Source organism: Perca fluviatilis, chromosome 9, assembly GCF_010015445.1.
Source record: "Perca fluviatilis chromosome 9, GENO_Pfluv_1.0, whole genome shotgun sequence".
NCBI lineage: Eukaryota > Metazoa > Chordata > Actinopteri > Perciformes > Percidae > Perca > Perca fluviatilis.
Window position 1 is genome coordinate 3,197,229 of NC_053120.1, and position 22,606 is coordinate 3,219,834.

The 22,606-nt window shown below is 39.1% G+C and overlaps 2 protein-coding genes across 6 annotated transcripts in view; one reads left to right on the top strand and one right to left on the bottom strand.

Moving 5' to 3' along the window:
• Positions 1–1,104: 1,104 nt before the first annotated feature.
• LOC120565453 (NACHT, LRR and PYD domains-containing protein 12-like) lies at positions 1,105–21,979 on the bottom strand. Of its 5 annotated transcripts, XM_039811252.1 has the most exons (15): positions 21,858–21,979; positions 20,479–20,609; positions 19,164–19,267; positions 17,737–17,830; positions 17,535–17,622; positions 15,152–15,243; positions 12,826–14,683; positions 9,482–9,655; positions 6,564–6,737; positions 5,342–5,515; positions 4,384–4,560; positions 2,946–3,119; positions 2,447–2,620; positions 1,832–1,894; positions 1,105–1,632 (listed from the first exon to the last, which is right to left on the bottom strand). In XM_039811252.1, the coding sequence occupies exons 2-15, from the start codon at positions 20,576–20,578 to the stop codon at positions 1,605–1,607; spliced, it is 3,474 nt and encodes a 1,157-aa protein (XP_039667186.1). In that variant the 5' UTR covers positions 20,579–20,609; positions 21,858–21,979; the 3' UTR covers positions 1,105–1,604. The 5 variants fall into 5 exon arrangements, with proteins under 5 accessions (XP_039667186.1, XP_039667189.1, XP_039667187.1 ...); XM_039811255.1 differs by lacking the exon at positions 5,342–5,515; XM_039811253.1 differs by lacking the exon at positions 1,832–1,894.
• Positions 20,498–22,606, top strand: part of LOC120565597 (zinc transporter 2-like) — a gene marked incomplete in the record, with an annotated part of 356,424 nt that continues 354,315 nt past the window's right edge. Inside the window, 1 exon segment of the mRNA XM_039811502.1 lies at positions 20,498–20,579.

Below are 22,606 nucleotides of genomic sequence, written 5' to 3' on the forward strand. Positions count from 1 at the left end.
CCAAATTCAGCATAAAACAAAAGGTTTTACATTCTTCGTTAACTACAAATATCTTCTATATAACATGATGGAACAGTGCACCCCTGCTGACTTGGGTTGAACCATGTTTGGTAGTTATCACTGTAATTGCTTGGAAGAGATATTTAAAATGTAAATTCCACACTTCTCTGGTGTACCTTAGCACTAAATGCAGTCTAACTGGAATTATGTTGAGTCAAGCCATCACACAGATTGGCTGGTTAGCTTTTGTGCAAATAGGAATGAATTATTTTCTCGGATTAAACAGGTTATAGCATAATCCATTAGCATTTTTGAAGATGACACACACACACACACACACACACACACACACACACACACACACACACACACACACACACACACACACACACACACACACACACACACACACACACACACACACACACACACACACACACACACACACACACACACACACACTTTCTAAATGTTGGACTGTTCCTTCAACTGGCAGGAGAGACAACTGTCTGACGTTGTGTGATCAGTGATAGTTTGTAGTATTCTCTGAACACAAGTAATCTTAAAACTTTAAACAAACTAGTCGTAGAGCAGCACGTTCATCCTGCAGAACATCTCCTTGATTATTTACACGGCAGTGAGTCAGTCATCACATTTTATGCACTTTTTTGAAATTGTCCATGAGTTTTTTTCCACTGTAAAAAGCTTTCCGACATGTTTGTCAGCACATCCTCCCTGTTACATCACTCCAGCTTTAGCAATATTAAAATAGCGGCACTTTGAATGTATCTCTACATTACAGCCTAAATTGTCTTTTAAAGCTTCTTTGCACCATGTTTGTATAATTCAAAAAGGGACAATACTAAATTTCTATTTGATATTGTCATTAAGTTATTTTTCTAAAGAAACAGCCGAAACAGCAACGTGTGTGATCAGAGGGTTGTTAAAACAGCAAAGAAACATGGCTGAAGGTTGTTTTGGTCTTTACTTCTAAAATGTTGTGTGGTTTTGTGGAGCGACACTCAGTTATGTGGCTTCACTTTTGTTTTGAAGGTAGATGGAAACTTTTCTCATGTGAAGAAATTGTCTGAATAAAAACAGCGCTGTTGTACAGAAAACATCTTTGTTTCTTTAATATGCAGATGATTAAAACTTGTCTTTTATATTCACACACTTCAGACAACTAAAAATAAGTGCAATGCCACCATCCAAGAGAACTCAGGTTTCTCACCAAAACAAGTTCCTTCCTGAGACTATTTAGCAGAGCCACCATCGCTGCGTCTGGAGCTTAGCGCCCCCAAGACCATTGGAATTGGTTTAAAGAAATGCAAACAACCCAGAGTTTTTTTTTCCCTCCCATCCCAGAATGCATCTGTGTTGTAGCCAGAGCTTCCTCCACAGTGCGGTGGAGATAGAGCTGGACAATAGAGACTACGTGTTGAGCAGAAGGAGTGAAGGAGCCTCAGTGTGTCTGTAGAGACTGTCTAGAAGGACAGAGCAGCAGCAGAGCAGTCCAGATACACTGATGATATTTAGTCAGATCCAGAGGAACACACACGGATGATGGAGGACTCCACATCTGGTCTCAACATCCTCCTTTCTGATCACTCTGGGTCAGGCTCCTCCTTCCATCTGATGAGAGAAGAACAACAGAGGAGATAAATGAGTGTTTCCACAGACTCCGTTCATCAGCTGTCAGTCAGTGAAGCAGCACATCCAGTATAAAGAGCAGCAGAGACTTCAGTCCTGTTCAGACAAGTGGAGCGGCTGTGTAGAGCAGCCTGCTTCCTTTCAGCTCTCATGTTAATTTGTTGTAGTGAAGTTCACAGACCTGCAGAGACTTTGGGCATCAAGTCTGTTGACTCTGAACTGCAGTGTTCTGGACGCATTATTACTGCAGAAACAGACAGCTGTTCAGAGTTGTTAAAAACAATCTGCATGTTTCATGTACTTTATATATGAAAATATGAAATGATAAATATTTCATAATATGACATGATAAATATCTAAATATGGAGTCTGTCTTATGAAAACATACATACAAGATATGATATTAAAGACTGAACAATAAAACATCAGCTGTGATTACTGGACTTCAGCAGAGCTTCTGCTCTGTATGAAGACCACATGGTTACTAAATGTAATGCTGGTTCTATGAAATAAGAGCCAGTGATTTACTTCAGTCACACTGTTCACAGAGCTGTGACAAAGATGAACTCAGTTGTTTAATGTTTAAATGAGAACAAACAGAGATCAGATTTGATGGTTGAACAGTTTGATGTCTCTGTACATGTTGTGATGTGATTGGCTGTCCTTTCTCTCCTCTCCCAGCTTCACTGAGAAGGTTTGAAGTTTACAGGAAATACTGGATCTTTGCTTTGATATTAACTGTGTTTAGTTCAATACTGCTGAGACCAGCATGGACTGCCTCCAAAACTCTACTTACTCCAGAGTCTCCAGTCGATAGTTTGGACTCTCCACAAGATCACACAGCAGCTTCATGTCTGAACCCTGCAGCCTGTTGTCATTCAGGTCCAGCTCTCTCAAATGGGAGGGGTTGGACTTCAGAGCTGAGGCCAGATTAGCACAGCTGATCTCTGAAAACCTGCAGTCCTTCAGTCTGACAAATGAATCAATGACAAAAATAAATTTTTAATCCAATCAATACTATATTGATCCTTTAAAATGTAGCATTTGGAAATATGCTTTGGTTCATTGTTTTCGTGTGTGTGTATGTGTTTGAGTTCTGACGGATCATTATGAATGATCAGACATTTGAAATTAACAGAATGCAAATAAATATTTCTACTTCAGTAAGTAAACTGTATCCATTTGAAACCAATATTAGAGGCTCTTCTGTACACTGATGTGACCATTTACCAACAATTCTAAACATTCATTTACTTTAACAACCAACAGTGTACTAAATCCAACCCTATACTTACTTCAGAGTCTCCAGTCTACATTGTGGACTCTCTAGAAAACCACACAGGAGCTCCCCTCCTGAATCCTGCAGCTTGTTGTAGCTCAGGTCCAGCTCTCTCAGATGGGAGGGGTTGTACTTCAGAGCTGAGGCCAGAGAACCACAGCTGATCTCTGACAACCCGCAGTGGTACAAACTAAATAAAGCATAGATGAAGACAACATCTTTTTTACTTGTAATCTATTCAATAACATATTGACCCTTTAACCAGCTGCATTTGGATGTATGCCTTTGTCTCCTTGTGTGGGTCTTGTGTGCAAGTGAACCCAACAGGATGACTCATCTTTGTGACAGGACAACACATTTAAACTCCCATCACATCAGAAAGAGACGCTTGGTCAGGTACCTTTGGCTTTTGTTATGGACGCAAAAAGTCTCCTTTAGGGTCATGTTTACGCTACGTTCAGAAAGCAGGCACGTTGCCCAAATCTGAGGTCCGATTTTTTCAAATAAGATGTAGACCACTTCCATACATGGTCCCTGAATCAGACCAAGGTGAACAACCAAGTCATATTTTTAGGTCAATCTACATGAACATTTCTCAAAATTATTCACCGGCGGGAGATAGCCACAACACAGTTCCATCACTCCTGGCTTCATCTCTGCATCCATACAGAGTGATACACTAGTGAATTTCAGCCATAACTTTCTTATGGCTATTACACAAACAATTTGAAATAAAAATTCCTCCATAACTTTAAAGCAACAGCTTGTCACCATTTGAAGGTCAGGACATACATTTAATTTAAATGAGGCACAGAAACGGGACAGTTAGGTTTAGAAAAACATCACTGATGACCAAGCGTCAGCATTTTACAAGTTGGTATTGAGAACGGGTTGACAGGAAGCGTCGTACACATGGTAAAGTATCGCTGGTAACAGATCAGACACAACTCATCACACTTTAAACACCTGCATTTGGAAATATGCTTCACACTCAGTGTTCCTGTATGATAGATAGATAGATAGATAGATAGATAGATAATTGTTTACTTTTAACTTTAGTTTTATTATTTATTTATTTCAAATTTTATTTTTTAAATGTTATCAAAACCGTATCCTGACTAACTGACAAACTAGTCTGTGATCAACTTAACATCCTCTGATCTTAATTATTAGTCAAAATAATTCACAATTTCTGCTTTTCTAAACTAAAAAAATCTGGCATATAAATTAGGTATATAGACCATGATATTTTTAAGCGTTAAAAAAACGTGAAAAACTTTCAAAAGCAAAGGGAAAATGGCCAAAAATATTGAGGAAAACAAAAAAAAAAACACCATGAAAATAAGAACAAAAGAACATTTACAACTTGATAATGTAAGTTATGTTGGTACATGAAATAGTTTCAGTTGTAAATTAAACATTCAATCTCAAATGGTAACAATCAGTGAACTGACCTCAGAGTCTCCAGTCTACAGTGTGGACTCTCCAGAAAACCACACAGCAGCTTCACTCCTGAATCCTGCAGCTTGTTGTCACTCAGGTCCAGTTCTGTCAGATGGCAGGGGTTGGACTTCAGAGCTGAGGCCAGAGAAGCACAGCAGCTGATATTTGACAACCTGCAGCGCTCCAATCTGAATAAAGAATAAATAGATTAAAACAAATATATTTAAACTATTCAATATATTGATCCTTATATGCCCTATACAGCTGCATTTGGAAAAAATGCTTTGGTCTCATCTTCATCTTTGCATCCAAGTGTGTGTGTTTTATCCATTAAAAATCTATTAGTTCAGAGAATCTTCTGTATACAGATGTGACCATTTACCAACAATTCTAAAGATTAATTTACTTTAACAACTAAGTGGACATTTCTCTCACACACATACACCTTGTGTTTGTTATTGACGCAAAAAAATTGTTATGTCATGAATTAGGTACACACACCATGTTTTTTTAAAGCATTTAAAACGTGACAAAAGCCTTCAAGAGCAAAGGAAAAATTGCCAAAAAACAATGAGGAAATGGCACAAAATAAACCGGTTCATTTTGAATTTTGACCCCGAAGGACAACAACTTCATGGCCAATGTGAAGACAACACATGGGTTAATAAACAAGTCTTCTGGGACTGCAGACTAGATTTACTACAAGAAACATTATTCACAAAATATAATTTAGCTAACGCTTGTATCCAAAGCTACAACTGCTATACATCAGAGGTCCCACACAAGTGTCTTGCTCAGGGACACATTGGTTGATGTATCGCAGTGGGAATCACACCCGGACCTCCCACACCAAAGGAAGGGGTCTTATCCATTATCGCCACTACCACAGATGTAAGTTATGTTTGTACATAAATTTGGTTAAGTTGTTAAACACATTGGGTCTATAACAGTAATAGTAAGTGAAATGACCTCAGAGTCTCCAGTCCACATTGTGGACTCTCCAAAAAACCACACAGCAGTTTCACGCCTGAATCCTGCAGCTTGTTGTATCTCAGGTCCAGCTCTCTCAGATGGGAGGGGTTAGACTTCAGAGCTGATACCAGAGAATCACAGCTCATGTCTGACAAACTGCACTCCAACAATCTGAATAAAAGAACAAATGACATTGATAAAAATATATTTGATTCAATCCGTAAAATAGTCTATTAATCCTTTAAAACCGCTAATTTGGAAACCTCTGTCCATCCATCTGTCCGTCCATGTGTGTGCCCGTCTCTGTGAGTGTGTGCGTGTGTGTGTATGTTGGGAGTGAGAACAGGTTGGACAGGAAGCCTCTTACACATGTTAAAGTCTCATTGGTGACAGATCAGAAACGATTAAACACTTTAAAACACCTGCTTTTAGAAATATGCTTCTCTCTCTGGTCCTGTATGGGACTTTAAGTATCTGACAGCAAAACTTCAGTTATTGTAACTCTATAGGTTCTGTAAAATAGTGTTTTGAAGGTTTTATATGAAAAGACCTTAAAAAGGCATCTGACTTCTTCAAGGTCTTAATTTATATATACACTGAACAGGTCTCCATCATGTGTTTCAGTTTGAGTTCAGACTAAATTTGTTCAAACTGTTCAGACTGACACTCTAAAGTTGTGATTTGTGCTCCGAGAAACCCAGAAAACAAGTGAACTGAAGGGAATTTAAAACTTGAACACATTGCACCAAAATAACATGGATGCATGAATGTGCTTCACTTGCATAATTAAATGATTACTTTGAATTTTGGGTGTTTTAATGCATTTGAATTTCTTTTTTTCAAATGGTTTCAAAACCGTATCCTGACTAAACTTTGACATAAACCAGTACATGAACTCAACATCCTCTGATCCCAACTATTAGTAAAAATAATTCACAATTTCTGCTTTTGTAAACTGAAAATTAGTTATGTTCTATATATTGGGCTTATACACCATGATTTTTAAAAGAATTATAACCATGACAAAAACCTTCAAAAGCAAAGGAAAAATGGCAAACGTTGAGGAAAACTGTACAAACTAAATGTACTACAAGAAACATGAAAAGATGAATTGAACATTTGCAACTTTATTATTAGATGCAAGTTATGTTGGTACATGAATTAGTTTCAGTTGTTCAACATATTAGATCTCAAATAGTAGCCGAGTCAGTGAACTGACCTCAGAGTCTCCAGTCTACAGTGTGGATTCTCCAGAAAACCACACAGCAGCTTAACTCCTGAATCCTGCAGCTTGTTGTAACTCAGGTCCAGGTCTCTCAGATGGGAGGGGTTGGACTTCAGAACTGAGACCAGAGAGGCACAGCTGATTCTTGACATCCTGCAATTCTCCAATCTAAATAAAGAATAAGTGACGATAAAAATCAATTTCTAATTAAGTCAATACTACTGTATTTTGGTCCTTTAAATAGCTGCATTTTGGAAATATCCTTTTGTTTCTGTGTTCATCTATAGGAGTGTGTGTGTGTGTGTGTGTGTGTGTGTGTGTGTGTGTGTGTGTGTGTGTGTGTAAAATCCATTTAAAACAAATATTAGTTTACAGGATCGTCTATACAGATGTAACCATTTACCAACAACTAACCGTGAACATTTTATAGTTTCTTTAAAAAGGTCCCATGACATGGTGCTCTTTGGATGCTTTTATATAGGCTTTTGTGGTCCCCTAATAGTGCATCTGAAGTCTCTTTCCCATAATTCCGCCTTTGTGCAGAATTACAGCCACTGGAGCCAGTCCCAAAATGAGCTTGGGGGTGTTACCTTGCCAAACTGCCACTTTGCTCGTTTGAAAGCCATGATGTATCCTTCTCATGGACAGGCTAAATTCTCTGGGCGGGCAAAGCAGAGAAAAGGAGAGGTAAACTTTCCCCTTATGACCTCATAAGGAGCAATAATCCAGATCAGCCCATCTGAGCATTCATTTTCCCAAAAGCAGAGCAGGATAACCAAGACTCTGTTTACACCCATCACCATTTCTAGCCACTGGGGGACCATAGGCAGGCTGGGAGAACTCAATGTTAAAAATCCTCATGAAGTGAAATTTTCACGCCATGGGACCTTTAACAAACAAGTCCTTTGTGACTGCAGACAAAATATACTAGAAGAAACATGAAAATATAAATATTTGCAACCTCATAGATTAAGTTTTTTGTACATAAATTAGGTTCAGTTGTTAATTAATCAGAGCTGAGACCAGAGAAGCACAGCTGATATCTGATAAAACTGCAGTTCCACAATCTGAATAAGAGTAAATTATGTAAACTTAGAATATAATCATCCTATTTAAAATCATCCAAATCAATAATGAAGGTTCAGAATGTAGAAGTTCAGAAGATTGAGATTCCAAACACCTGAACCCGACAGGATGACATCTCTGTGAAACACCACCACATTCTTATTCCCATCACATCAGAAAGCAATGCTTGGTCAGGTGCATTTGGTGTTCGTCATTGACGCAAAAAGTCTCCTTTAGAGTCATGTTTAGACATGACTGGCAGGGACCCTTGGCGTCACTATTTGAAACTCTAAGTTGGTATGTACGTTTAACGGACATGGGGCACAAGAACGGGAAAGCGAGGTTCAGAAAAACATGGGTGACCAACGGTCAGAATTTTACGAGTTGGGAGGGAGAACATTTTGGACAGGAAGCATCGTACACATGTTAAAGTGTCGTTGGTAACAGATCAGACACAACTAAATATACTTAAACACCTGCATTTGGAAATATCACATCTCACGTTTCTCAGTTTGAGTTCACTACGTCTGTGACAAACTTCCGTTATTATAAATCTATAAGATCTGTAAAATAGTATTTTGAAGGTTTTATATGAAGAGACCTTCTTGAAAAGAAATTTGACTTAAAGGTTTTATTTATATAGAGGTGTTCCTCAAGTGTCTCAATTGGAGTTCCGACTAAATATTTTCAGACTGTTCAGACTGACACACAAACCCAGAAAACAAGTGAACTGAAGAGAATTTAAGTTATGTTATGGATTTAAAGCGGTCAATCTTCCTCTATGATAGCATTCAAATTTCATTTATTTTATAATCAAATGATATTCAAATATTTGAAGCTCAAATGCACCCCGTTATTAATATGCAATACACCATTCAGGCTTATGCATCGTTAATGCCACTATAAGCATGTAGTTGTTGTTACATGTTCTGTCCACTAAAGGGACTCCTAACATCAGCCTGGCCTTGAAGTTGACTTATGTCTTGGTGCATTGCATTTTCTGGCACGCTGTTTTGTTTACATTAATTTTCCACCAAGAGTACACAGCAACAAACACAAATCAACAGAGCTCTCTATAATGAAACATTGTGTAATAAGTTTATTGAAGCGGCTCTGTTGTGAAGGCTAACTGTGCTCCGTTAGCACAATGACATTACGTTAGAAGGCACAGCCGAAACAATTTGTCATAAACTAAGTAACTATAGTGTTAGCCATAATGCTAATAGCATTAATAATAGTCAATGGTGCGGTCACCAACTTTACTATCACCAGTTTCTTGCAGATTGTCACATTACTGAGAATACAGCAGTTAGAAGGTAATGGCAGCACTGTGGCTTCACAGCAAGAAGGTTCTGGGTTCAAATCCAGGTGTTTGCATGTTCTCCCCATGTTTGCGTGAGTTTCTCCCACCATCAAAAACATTTACTAGGTTCTCCAGTCAGTGCCCTTGATCAAGGCACTGGCTCAGATCTGGAGCTGGTCCCCGGCGCTGTGATTGGCTGCACACTGCTCCCTTCAGGGATGAGTTAAATGCAGTGACTGAATTTCGCTCCATGTATGTGACAATAAAGTACCTTTACCTTACCTTTACAAGAACAAGCTTACGGATGGTAACATAAGCATTTTGACTCTGTGGATTTTTAAAGTCATGTTAATCCCATCCTCTTTCCAATTTCCAGCCACAGTCTGTCACTCCCCTGTCGTAACATTACTCCGTACATAGCGTTAGCTCCTTAACTTATGACCTCACAATGTCTGTTTCTCATTCCATTTACCCACTTCACATGTGAGAAGGTCAAGGCGGGAAGAGGTTGATAAGCACATGTGTGTACAATACATGAACTGACCTCAGACTCTCCAGTCTACAGTTTGGACTCCGTAGTCCTGCAGACAAACACTCCACACCTAAACCCTTCAGGTTGTTGTCACTCAGGTCCAGCTCTCTCAGATAAGAGGGGTTTGACTTCAGGGCTGAGGCCACGACTTCACAGTCAGTCTCAGAGAGTTCACAGCCACAAAGTCTGTGATGACAGATAATAAAAATATAATCAAATTACACTTTTATCCTAAAAAACAGGCTATCACATTTTGATCAAAAAGCAAATTCACAAGGATCTGAACCAAAGATCAGACATGTTAAGGTGAAAGGTCAAGGGACCCCTTTCAAAATTCCATACAGACAGATCCATTTTGGATTTTTTTCTTTGATACTGGATCATGAAATGATCAATCATCAAATGAAGAAAAAAAAAAACACATCCCTATTCCCTTACAATAACATTGATAATGTTTTGGTAAGTAGTTTTCTCCTTTTTAAACCACTATTTATTGGCTCAAGCTTAATGACTTCCAGTAAATCCTGCTTAGTTTTTATTATGAGAACAATCATTTCTTCTGAGCTTGCGGAATATAGAATCCCACCACTATAGTGAACCTGCTGAGCTCTCCTTCACTGGCAGAATTCACCTGGAGATCATCCCAGCAGCTGATCGTGTGATCAGCGGCTTTCTCAGTAAATCAGGACTAATTCAATGGAAAACAGTGCTGTGCGTTACCATTTTCTCTGCCCATCATATACATACTGTCTAGTATTAAAGTCTATTTTACATAAAGAATTGACCCCAAAGCAATTCCATTAAAAGGGTAACTACCAGGGACGTCACTAGGATTTAAAGACGGGGGTGCTTAGCACCAAGGGTATTTGTAACTTGCATTTGCAAAATCTTTGCAATCACATCTTTTGTTACTGTATTAGAGCCACACTTTATGTCAACCAGTCAAACCAAGATGTTAACAAGTAAAAAGTGACAGACCTATCCTTTTCTTCCACTTAAACTCTGTTCAACAAAAGTTACTGTAATGTTAGCTTTTAGACACACAGCTGCATGGGGGAATTTACCAAGGCCAGACTTTTCTCCTGATGAGTTCTTCTGTAAGCAATGACTGTTTGCTCATGTAAATGTGTGACAAAGTAATGGCATACTTTATCTAATTCCTCTCTATAAAGATTAAGTTTTCCAAAGAATGGTATATAATTACACCAATTAGTGTAACTGCGCTGTGGATTGGTTCAATGAGTGTCATTTTGCTGTGTAGTTTGGCTTGCATACAGTATAACCAAAGAACCAGAATTTTAAGGTCATAGTGAAATAAGACAACACTAGTTTGAGCATTTCTCAAAGAAAGATCATTTATTCTGCCAAATGATTTATACAATGTATGATATAAATCAATCAATTATTGATAAAGGTATTGATAAGGATTCTATTTAAAGTGGCTACTGTCTAAATATAACTTAAATGGTGGAAGGAATAAAAGATTTGAGCAACAATACTGTATGCATGTACTGTATGTAGGATTGCTTTCATTTTATTTTCATGTGTGTCTGGGCATATGCTCATGATTAGCCTAGCCTACATTTAGGCAACATCTACATATTTAATTTATCACAGCCAATGAATGCAAAAAGTTAATTCGATCAGAATATAGCTAGCATATATAATAAATATCATGAAATAATTTAGGTTTAGGCTATGCCTTAGTGCCTAGACCTACCAACAAATGATTCTTGTTAGAACAAAACAAAAAACACATTCCCCTAGACCTATACTGACCTAAATTGTGCTGGCTCCTTCAGAATCAACTGCCCTGCCAATCTCCTGCTTCTTTCTCTCTGCTAAAATATCTTTGAATATCCATCTGCCCTATGAATTAAAGGATACACCGGTACAATGACATTAACAGGGACCCTATGACATTTAGTTTTCAGTGACAACATTCTATGGGGACTGATACCGTTTTAGAATACTATAGAGATAAGCTATATTATTGGCAACGAATAAAGAGCTGTGGATAGCTTGCTAGGTTAACCATTTCTTGTATTTTGCTCACTCTAGCTAGACTATTGTTTTCTATAGCAGAGCAAAATATCCCCTTTCCTTTACCTCAAGAAAACGTAACTAAAAAGGTTAGCAGGTCATTAAAAACAACTTACAATTTCACTCTGTATCAAATCACTATATCTTCCTTCATGCATCTGTTCAGACCAAAGAGTAGCAATGAGCCGACTCCTCCAGTTACTTGCAACACACTGGTCTGCAACACCCTGAAAGCTGCCAGTTCATACCACTGCAACAAGACTGTGCATCATCTTGATAGCACAACGACTCTTTGTACTTCTGTCTAACTTCAGATTTTTCGGCTATTTTGTAGCTGGAAATATAGGATTTGTTGACTCTAAATATGAATGGGGCCACTGTTGGTGATAATGAGATGTGGATACAGTTGCTTTCTCTCGTTCATTTTAATACTGCTTGGCTCTGGTCAGTAGATAACTACCTCGCTCATCCACATACTGTTAGCAATTTTCATAAACAGCACATATTTGAGCTTGACATAGTTGATTCCTCGCATAAAAAAAAAGTCTCAGCAGTAAGTTTAGTAATGGAATAGCAAAAGAACAATGTATACAATTTCTGTGCAGTGTGTGACATGGTGTGCATGGAGCAGCACGGAGGGGCTGTGTGTGTGTGTGTGTGTGTGTGTGTGTGTGTGTGTGTGTGTGTGTGTTTTAACCAAACAGTGTGCAGCTCATCTAAATATTCATGTGCATACCATATAAAAAGGGAGAAAACCTTTTGTTTCACTCTGGGCTTTTTAAAAAGTGTTGCATCAGGGCCCATAGAAAAGCACCTGGGCCATTTTCAGCCCAACTAATGTCACATATCCCATTAGGAGACCTTAACAGTGTGAAATATCCTATAATAATTTCTATTTTTCATGGAAAAATGAACAGAAACATGCTTAAAATGAAATAGTTCAGAAACCGTCCATAAAATATAATAAAATTAACTAAAGTTATGAAAAACCTTAAACTTAATGTGATGTCAGTTCAGCAGATCACACTAATAAATGTCTATATAAATTAGACACTATAGAAACACTACTGACTGTACTCTAAAACAGAAGATACTTTAGCTACAAACAAAGATCATCATCGTCTCATTCTCGCAGCTTTGAGACAACAAAACATTTGCAGAGTAACATGTAGAATTATTTACAATAAGCTGGTTTATCTTTCATAGTGTGTGAGTTTCATATTGTTCATGTGTGTCAAGTCTGTATGTTTACTCTAATACTGATGGCCTCAGCTTCACACAGATTTAAAATGATAAATCACATCTGGACTTACCGAGCCTTTCTGCAGTTCCTCACAGCTGGAAACAGTCTCCATCGTCCCTCTGGTGATGTGTAGTACTTCTTCATGTCCAACTCATCCAGAACCTCCTCTGACATCTGCAGCATGTAGGCCAGAGCTGAGCACTGGATATCAGAGAGTTCCATCTCTGATCTGTTCTCTGACTTCAGGAACTCTTGGATCTTCTGATGGACTGAGTGGTCATTCATCTCCGTCAGACAGTGGAAGATGTTGATGCTTCTGTCAGGAGAGACCCCATAACTGTTCATCTTCTTCAGTTTGTTGATGGCTCTCTGGATGGTTTCTGGACTGTTGTCTGTCTGACCCAGCAGGCCTCCTAAGAGTCTCTGGTTGGACTCCAGAGAGAGGCCATGAAGGAAGCGGACAAACAGGTCCAGGTGGCCATTTTCACTTTCAAAGGATTTCTCCATGGCTCTCTTCAGGAAGACATCCAGGGATGGGTAATGACGGTAAATAACTCTGTTTCTTCCCAGGGATGGACTGATGTAGCCATCATCATCACCCTTATCATCATCATCATCATCATTTTCCCAGTCTTCTCCCAGGAAGTCCTCCAGAACCTCTGTGTTCCTGTTGGTGTAACAGTGGAACAGGTAGACTGCAGCCAGAAACTCCTGAACGCTCAGATGAATGAAGCAGTAGACCGTTTTCTGGAAGATCACACTCTCTCTTTTGAAGATCTGTGTACAAACTCCTGAGTACAGCAAGGCCTCTGTGACATCCAGACCACAGCACTCCAGGTCTTCTTGGTAGAACAGGATGTTTCCTTTCTCCAGCTGTTCAAACGCCAGCCTCCCCAGCTTCAGAAGAACTTCCCTGTCAGCCTCCGTCAGCTCCTGTGGACTCGTCTCATGTCCCTCAGCATACTTGAGCTTCTTCCTCTTTGTGTGAACCAGCAGGAAGTGTGAGTACATGTCGGTCAGGGTCTTGGGCAGCTCTCCTCTCTGGTTTGTAGTCAACATGTGGTCCAGAACTGTAGCAGTGATCCAGCAGAAGACTGGGATCAGACACATGATGTGGAGGCTCCTGGAGGTCTTGATGTGGGAGATGATTCTGCTGGACAGCTCTTCATCACTGACTCTCTTCCTGAAGTATTCCTCCTTCTGGTCGTCAGTGAAGCCTCGTACTTCTGTTACCCTGTCAACACACGCAGGAGGGATCTGATTGGCTGCTGCAGGTCGGGAAGTTATCCAGACGAGAGCCGAGGGAAGCAGCTTCCCCTGGATGAGGTTTGTCAACAGCACGTTGACTGATGACTTCTGTGTGACATCAGAAACAGCCTCATTGTTGTTGAAATCCAGGTAAAGTCTGCTTTCATCCAGGCCGTCAAAGATGAAGAGAAGTTTAGAGCCAGCGAGCTGCTCTGCTGGGACCTCCTGTAATGTTGGATGGAAAACACGGAGCAGCTCCAGAAGACTGTACTGCTCATCTTTGATCAAGTTCAGCTCCCTGAAGGAAAGAGGAATCACCAGACTGATATCTTGGTTTTCCAAACCCTCGGCCCAGTCCAGACAGAACTTCTGCACTGAGAAGGTTTTTCCAACGCCAGCGACGCCGCTCGTCAGAACCACTCTGATGTGTTTCTGTTGGCCAGGTGAGGCTTTAAAGAGGTCACAGGACTTTATTGGAGAGTCACAGAGGGTCTTCTTGGAAGCTGTCTCAAGCTGCCACTCCTCATGTTGGGTATTAACCTCTTCACTCTGTCCATCTATGATGTAGAGGACAGTGTAGATCCTGTTCAGGAGGGTTTCACTTCCTGTTTCTGCTCCTTCAGTCACACGTTCAAATGTCTCCTTTAGCCTGATCTTATGTTTCTGATGACCAACATCCACTAAAAAAGGACAAAGGTGAGATACAAGAAAGAGATAATCTGATTATTTTTTAATCACAAATATGAAAACAATCCAGTGAAATTTCAGATAGACTTAAACTATAATGATATTTATGTTATATATGAATATTGATATATATGATAAATAATCACACAAAGTGTTCTCAGTTCTGCTGCTTTCAATAGTGTGCTTAAATACAACACTTGTTGAATTAAAAACAAATGAAATGAAATTATTTCCAACTTTCTCAAATTGAACTGAATATAAAAGACAAAAAGAATGACTAACCCAAAAAATGTGTCTCTTGATGTGCATATTGTGTTAGTTGATCTCGCTAATCAACGATAACAAACAATATGTTGTTCAGCCCTAGTCTGTGCTGTCTGACTCAACAAATGCCTCAGTATTCCAACAACCAGTGGTGTGTTCAGACATGAAGACATCAGCAGACAGATGGACAGACTTACTTCGGTCAGAGTTGCTCTGATTGGCTGTCTGCAGTCCAGCTCTGGTTCTGGGTGGCTGCTCCTCCTCAGAAACATCTCTCTTCTTCCTCTTTCTGTGAAAACATTTCTTCATCACTAAAATGATTTATTGATTGTTGTTGAAACAAAGATTTGGCCAAACTGTCTAGAGTCAGTTAGGTTACAACAGAGGTTAGAAGTGGTCTGAATATAGGGGAAGACCAGAATGTAATAGAATTTATATAAATTTAATATACAAACATAAAATCAACAAATGCATGGCATCAGCAGGAAATACTGAAGACTGTTTTATTGTAAGTTGGTTGGCTAGGCTTCACAGTGCGTTTCTGTTGCTACTGCCTTCTTAAAGAAAAACAGCAAAGTTTTAACAACTACAGGGTTTTTCCTTACTCAGAATGGGCCTTGCAGGGGGGGGGGGGGCACATTAAGCCAGGAGAGTTTCTGGGGGTCGTCCCCCAGGAAATTCTGAGCGTAAGAGACTTTAAGTCTTGCTTTCTGATACATTTTTAGGAAGGCCAATGAGCAGGGTTTATGGTCACTCCCCCCCAATCCCCAGGAGCATGTTTTGCTCCCAAGTTGAAAAATGTAGGATTGACTTACAGAGGCTACTGCTTTTACTGCTAGTATGTACAATAATACAATCACATTATGGATTATTCTACTTTATACTTCTAAGTAATGTTGAACTACTGCAGTTCATGCATACATGCCCTGCTACACCTTGTAATGCCCTGCTACACCCTGTACCGCCATGCAGTGCCCTGCTACGCCCTGCAATGCCATGAACTACTACATCTACCATTTCTGGTCATAGTTCCATTATCTTTATTGTGACTATAATTGCCACTGTTTATCACACCCACAACTGACACCGCCTACCAAGAGCCTGGGTCTGTCCCAGGGTTCTCCCTAAAAGGGAGTTTTTCCTTGCCACTGTTGCTTTAAATACTTGCTCTTGGCGGAGTCACTGGAACTCTTAGCTCTTTGTAAATTATAGTGTGGTCTAGACCTACTCCATCTGTAAAGTGTCTTGATATAACTCTTGTTATGATTTGATACTATAAATAAAATTGAATTACATGAACCACAGATAAATTGCAGTGACACTAAGTGAAAGGGCACCGCAGAACGACGCAGCTTGTTCAGGGTTTTCAGGTGTACTCCCGTAGGCCTATTACACTTCAAGGGTTAAAACCAACTGTACCAAAACACTGAATTGGACGACCATTTAATGCGACAACACATTTTTAACCGGTCATGAAACCGTCTCAATTTAATACTGATGCCGCCAGACGGACGCGTGGACAGACAGCAGACTGGGTTCTCGCTGCTGCAGCCGGTCCCCTAGAGCAGTGGTTCTCAAGCTTTTTTCAGTAATGTACCCTCTTTGAACAGCTTTTTTTTTTAAAAAATTTTTTATTTACACCATGTACCCCCTAACCAGCACAAATAATTTTTTGTTTAAAAAAAATAAATAAAAAAAAGTCTCTATAAAGAGGAACAATACAGCGATGTCAGCGATAGATTTACTAAACAGCCTTTTACCTGGAAAACGTTTTAATGCTAATGGAAAAAAGGCGGAAAAAAAACTTAGTAACAAAACCTTTGAAAAAAAAGAGACAAACTTCAAAGTAGTAACAACTTTTTAAAAACACAGTGGAAAGGAAGGAAACACTAGGGTGACAAAAATCATTAAAGAGACATAAAAGTTAAGAAAAAAAATATGAAAAAAAAGCAAAAAAAGAAAGAAGAAAAAAAAAAAAAGTAAAAACTTAAAAACTTTGAAAAAAAAGCAACAAACTTTGAGAAAAGAAAAAAAAAAAAAAAAAAAAAAAGACCATAGAAGTTAACTACAACTTTGTAACTGAAAAATATTTAGCAGAAAATGCCACGTAGCCCCTGCAATACTCCAAAGTACCCCTAGGGGTACATGTACCCCCATTTGAGAAACACTGCCCTAGAGCAGCATGATCACCGGGAGAGACCGGTTCAGCCTGAAATCTGCAAATGAGATCCCATTAGGGCTAGCTTCATCGGAGCATTCAGTTCCATTCAAAACGATGCAGCTTAGCAGTGTAATCAACACCAGCTGCATGTGTAAAATATAATATATCCGCTGAGGATGAGAGGGAGGCAGGCTGCTGAAAATCTGACGCTGGCTATAAACCTCTTTAAAGCGGGGTTCGCCAAAACTCTATAGGTACAGGGAAAACCCTGAACTATTTTGATCAGTTACACTATACTGAATATATTTTTTTATTGTGGACAAAACAAGACATTTATTTAGGGCTGTAACTATAAATTTTTTATTATTGTGGAATAATGGATTAGTGGATAGTGGATTTTTTGTTGGAGTAGTGCTGACCTGTTGCAGTAATAGACAGTGTCCTGATGGTCGATGGCCTTCGAGTCCACAGCAGCTGAAAAGTTCTCCACTTTCATTTGGTCGTTACCTGCAGATGAAAACATGTGCATCATCTCGTTAATGACAATAAAACCAAACTCAACAGCAGCCTCTTTTAAAGATACCGATTAGAGAGGAGCACAATATATCAACACGTCCTCACCGTGGGTTTTTAGCGCCTCTTCTCTCTGTTCCTCGCTGAGAGAGTTCGGAGGCTGTCGGGGAGCCACGTTGTTGACCTGCGACTCAGCCGGAAGCTGTAACACACAAACACACATGACTTTCCAAGCCAGTCCACTGTCGCAGATTATTTTTCTCCAGCACCAAACAGAACGCAGCAAATTAATAGAGCCAGTGGTGTTTCTGGTTGCTATGGCGCCATGCGAAGCTAAACGCTAAAGAGGGAAAGTTGCTGATTTTCAACTATTCTTTTTTTAACCAGCTAGACTGTATATTTCATTCATTTTTATAGGAAAATTTTAAAAGCAACAAGTTATAATAAAAGCGGGCCTGGCTCAGTTTAAAAACTGGTTTCCAGCAGGTTCCTGTTCTGCAGCAACATAGAACATTGAACACAACTTCGACACATCCACACACAAAAATTATTGACTATACAAATAAAAACGAGACTAAAAAAAAATATTTATAAAATTTAAAATACATGAACAATCCGTGTGTGCAAGTATGACTATCAAGAAGAAAGAAACCGTTTGTATGACTTTTTGAAATATGTGAGGGATGATAATGTTCGAATGTGATTGGGAAGGTCATTCCAAATTTTGGTGTAAATATATAAAAAGGATTTCTGACCGTAGTTGTTTTTGTATGAGGGAACTGGAATGAATGCCAGTATGCCTCACTGACCTAGTGAGGCATACTGGTCTCAAATTATGTGTCGGAAGAAGAAATATAAATGCTGGTGAAGAGCCATTTAGAATCTGAAAATAAAATGCAATAGCATGGCTGTTTACATGGTTCTGGTAAGTCAGAGCGTTGGTGCGTGTAAGCGCACTGCAATGATGAGTCCACTTTGGAAGATTTCTGTGGATCTTAAGTGCTCGGTAGTATAGTCGAGCTATTGGTTCAGTAATGTCCTTAGTGGTAAGAGACCAAATTGGAAGACAGTACGACATTGTTGAAAACACACTGGCATGTAGGTAGGCTTCAGAAACTGAAAAGGAAAGATATGATCTTATCTTGTTATACACAGAGTTTCTGATTCAGCTTTTTTTGTTAATTTAGAAATGTGTTCCCGATATGTAAGGTGTGAATCAAGTAGCACACCAAGGTAGTTGTAGGTCTTCGTGACAACAAGATCTTGGTTTGCAAAAGCAATAAAATCAGTAAAAGAATGATTTTTTCTGGATGAATGAAAATGCATTCAGTTTTCTTGACATTGATGGTCAGAGGATTCTTTTTCAACCAATCATGTAAGAGATGAAGATCAGATTATAGTTTGGAATTTAAGACATTTGGATTTGAATCAGAGAAAAATCTGTATCATCAGTGTACAGTAAGCATTTTGAGGGTTTACACACTCGTGGAAAATCATTGATTTATAAAAGGAAAAGTAACATGGCTCGTTTGTACCTTGGCTGTGGCCATGGCGAAGATCTCTGGTAAGGTCATGGGGACGGCGAGCATCTGGTCGTCAGTCGAAATCTCAAACGCCGTCTCCAGACACTGGACAGCAACTGCAGTACAAACAAAATGGCTTTAGAAAAAAAGAACACTAACGATGAGTCCAAAAAAGAGAAAATCGTAGATTACGTAAGGGTTAATGCCCGACGAGGTGTCCATTAATACCTGACAATGGACACCTCGAAGGGCATTAACCCGTTTATACCATGGTCACTTGCCAAATAACATTTTTAAAACAGTTCATATTTTAATTAGTTTTACAATCGAAATCTAAAGTTAATCCAAACAATAAGTCAGTTTCCCTGGTTACGCCTGACGGTTTGACTAATACCTGGAACAATCATTCCCATCCATCAGGTTCTTATGCAATGCAAACGTTGTTCTCTCCACCAGGAATTAGGAAGGACCTTGGATACGACTTGCCTCCCTTAGCAACCGGAGATATTTATATAGTCCGCTCAGCTGATAGAACCCTTCAGTTTAGCTACGAGCCAGAAAGCTAACGCTATGCTAGCTAAAAAATAAATTTGACAGTATGTTGAACAAGACAAGCTAGCTATCCAGCCATGTCATTGTCCCCAAAACAATATAACGACTTTCACGAAGAATTAGATCCGCGATGTGTAACGTTACTGTCGGCTGCAGCGGCGCAGCCTGAAGCAGCGAGCTGAGATATGTGAGATAACGTTATTCTCTGTGAAACAAAGTCAGTCCAGAGGGCCAGTAGAACTCACTTCTTGCAGCCTGTGTGTTTTAGCGCCATCCTGTGGTGTTCAGAGGACGATTTGGAAATAAATCAACATTTCCTTTTTGATTTAATGTAGCGCATTCATATAGAACTGTAAACTGTCAGTTTCACCGTACTCCTTTAGTAGGTGTCCTACATCACTTTTTAATGGACACCCTGCAGCCAATCAGAATCGAGTATTCACCCAGACCATGGTATAAAATCTGATAACACATCAATCACAAAGTCTTTTACCGGGTAAAACTAACCCAATATCAAGTAGCTCTGATGGTCATATATCTAAGGTTTTTGGGGCCAGCAAATTGTTGAATCTAGATTAAGGACAGCGGGCGGATAGATAGTTTGCCTGATTACGATTTCAGCTTGCAACGTTCACAAAAAGACATGTCAAATGTCAGGTAAAGGTCAGTTGAAGTAGGTTTCAGTTTTGAAACGTTTAACTTTTCCGCTGTTCAACAAATGCAACATCTTTCAAAAAGTCAAATTCTACAATCGTGGACAGACAGACCAACCGACATTCTAGACTCCCCTGGGCGCCAGAGGTCAGGCTCCCGGCCTGCAGCTGGCCATGGAGGAACTGGAGGAAGGAGAAGGCGAGACGCTTGTTGTCTGTCATGGTGGCAGAGGCTCAGTGATGGAGAGAGACCCTGGAAATCATTCATAAACAAGGAGGAGGAAAGTCAACTCAGCTGGTGAAGGTATACAGACAGTACTTGTCAGACATTCTCCCATGTTCTGCTTCTTTAAACTTGTATGTCTCAGAGGTAAGTATTGTTCATTCTTCTCCCCTACAGGAGTGTTTTTCTGACACCACATCATAATACACATATTAAAAAAAAAATAATTCAAGAAAATAAAGTTGTATTTCTGGAAAAAAAAATTATAATTTAAGCAAAATCTTTTGAATATTTTAAGATAAAAAGTCTTAATATTTCACACAAAGTCTTAATATTTCAACAAATAGTAATCATTTTTAAAGAAAAGAAAGTAACATTTAAAGGAAAGAAAGTTGTAATATTTCAACAAGTAAGTTCATAGCTGAATATTAAACTACCCAGCAGTATATAAAAGGAGTTAAAATGAGCACAACCTTAAACATATAGCTACAGTTATTACTCAGTTTAGCTATCCCCTTTAGCATTAGCTTGCAGAAGATTCTAGAAACTCAGGCTAAGTATGCGCTAAGCATGACCGTCTTAGTAATGCTAACACCTGCCGGCTAACACTATCCATCTTATTACATGAATTTTGATGAATACAAGCTGATAGTAAGCGCACTGTTAGCTGTGAAGAAAGATAAGGGACGTTTTAAACACAAGGTCAATCCGAACTTGAACTAAATTGCAATGAACAAAGTAAGCAGGTCCCTTTTAGCTTAGCTTGCCTGCTAGCTTGCCAACAAAAATACAAAAACACAAGCTTAACGTTCATTTAAGTTACGTTCGGTAAAACAGAGTTTATGTGAATCCCCTGACGAAATCCTGGCAGTTTAAACATGTTTTGTATATCGGAGAAAGAAAGTAGGTGTTGGAATGAAATTTAGTAACTGGACCATTGTTGTACTTTGTATGTCTTTGTATTGGATATTACATCTGCATTACATACTTGGAACTGCAGCCTGAATATTGAGGGTTTAAACACATGGATCTACACATTTCATTCATATGGTTACATCCTCTGGTTTGGGTCTTTTCTTTTGCATTTAAAGAATCAAACCAAGGCTCAAAACTAAAGGGATTCCCCCTAAATGACCTAAAAAGGGTAAACTAATCCTAGAACAAACAAAAGAGGTGAATAACTGAACTACCAGTAATCTCCAGCCCAAACTAACACAATTAACTAAAACACCAAAACTCCATGCACCTAAGGGTGCATGGAGGTTGGGAAACACAAACCTGCTTGTGGAGAAACTAAGGTGAGGAGGAAACTCCACACTAGGGTGCTACTGGTGTGTGCTCTCCATGTGCCTCTGTCCCTTCACTCTCTGCCTTCTTATCACCTCCCCCACTCTACCTGAGCACTGATTACACTCAGGTGTGCAACAGGCAGAGAGAGAGAGACAGACATACTGACAGACAGAGAGACAGACAGAGGAAGAAAACAAGACACACACCAGAGGCACATGTAACAAATACATTATATAAAACTTTGTGCATATTCAATAAATGAATATTTGTTAACCCTTGTATTGCCTTCCTGCCTTCCCGACCATGCACCTGTTTTCTTCTGTTCTGCTGTTTACAAAGTTTAAAGTTTAAATCATCATGTGTCACACATTCTTAGCCAACTTTATTCCAACCTATTACCTCTAGTTTTACAGTTCTTTTTAGTAATCATGGTCAATAAACCTCATTTATATGAAATTACACATAACATTTGAGTAAAGAAAGCAGCAATTCTGAATTATTTTGACAAAGTAATAAAAACATCCAAAAAAGGTGAATTCCACAGCTTGATGTCCACACACAACATTCTCCACTTTACACAAAACAAAGAAGACATAAAACATACCACAACAGTGCAACCTATAAACTGTCCAACTAGAGCCAGAGGAAGTTACATTTTAAAATCAACAATTATTGCAAGTCAACAACATTAGCCCAAACACAGAAAAACATTCCATGTTAAGATTATAAAAAATAAT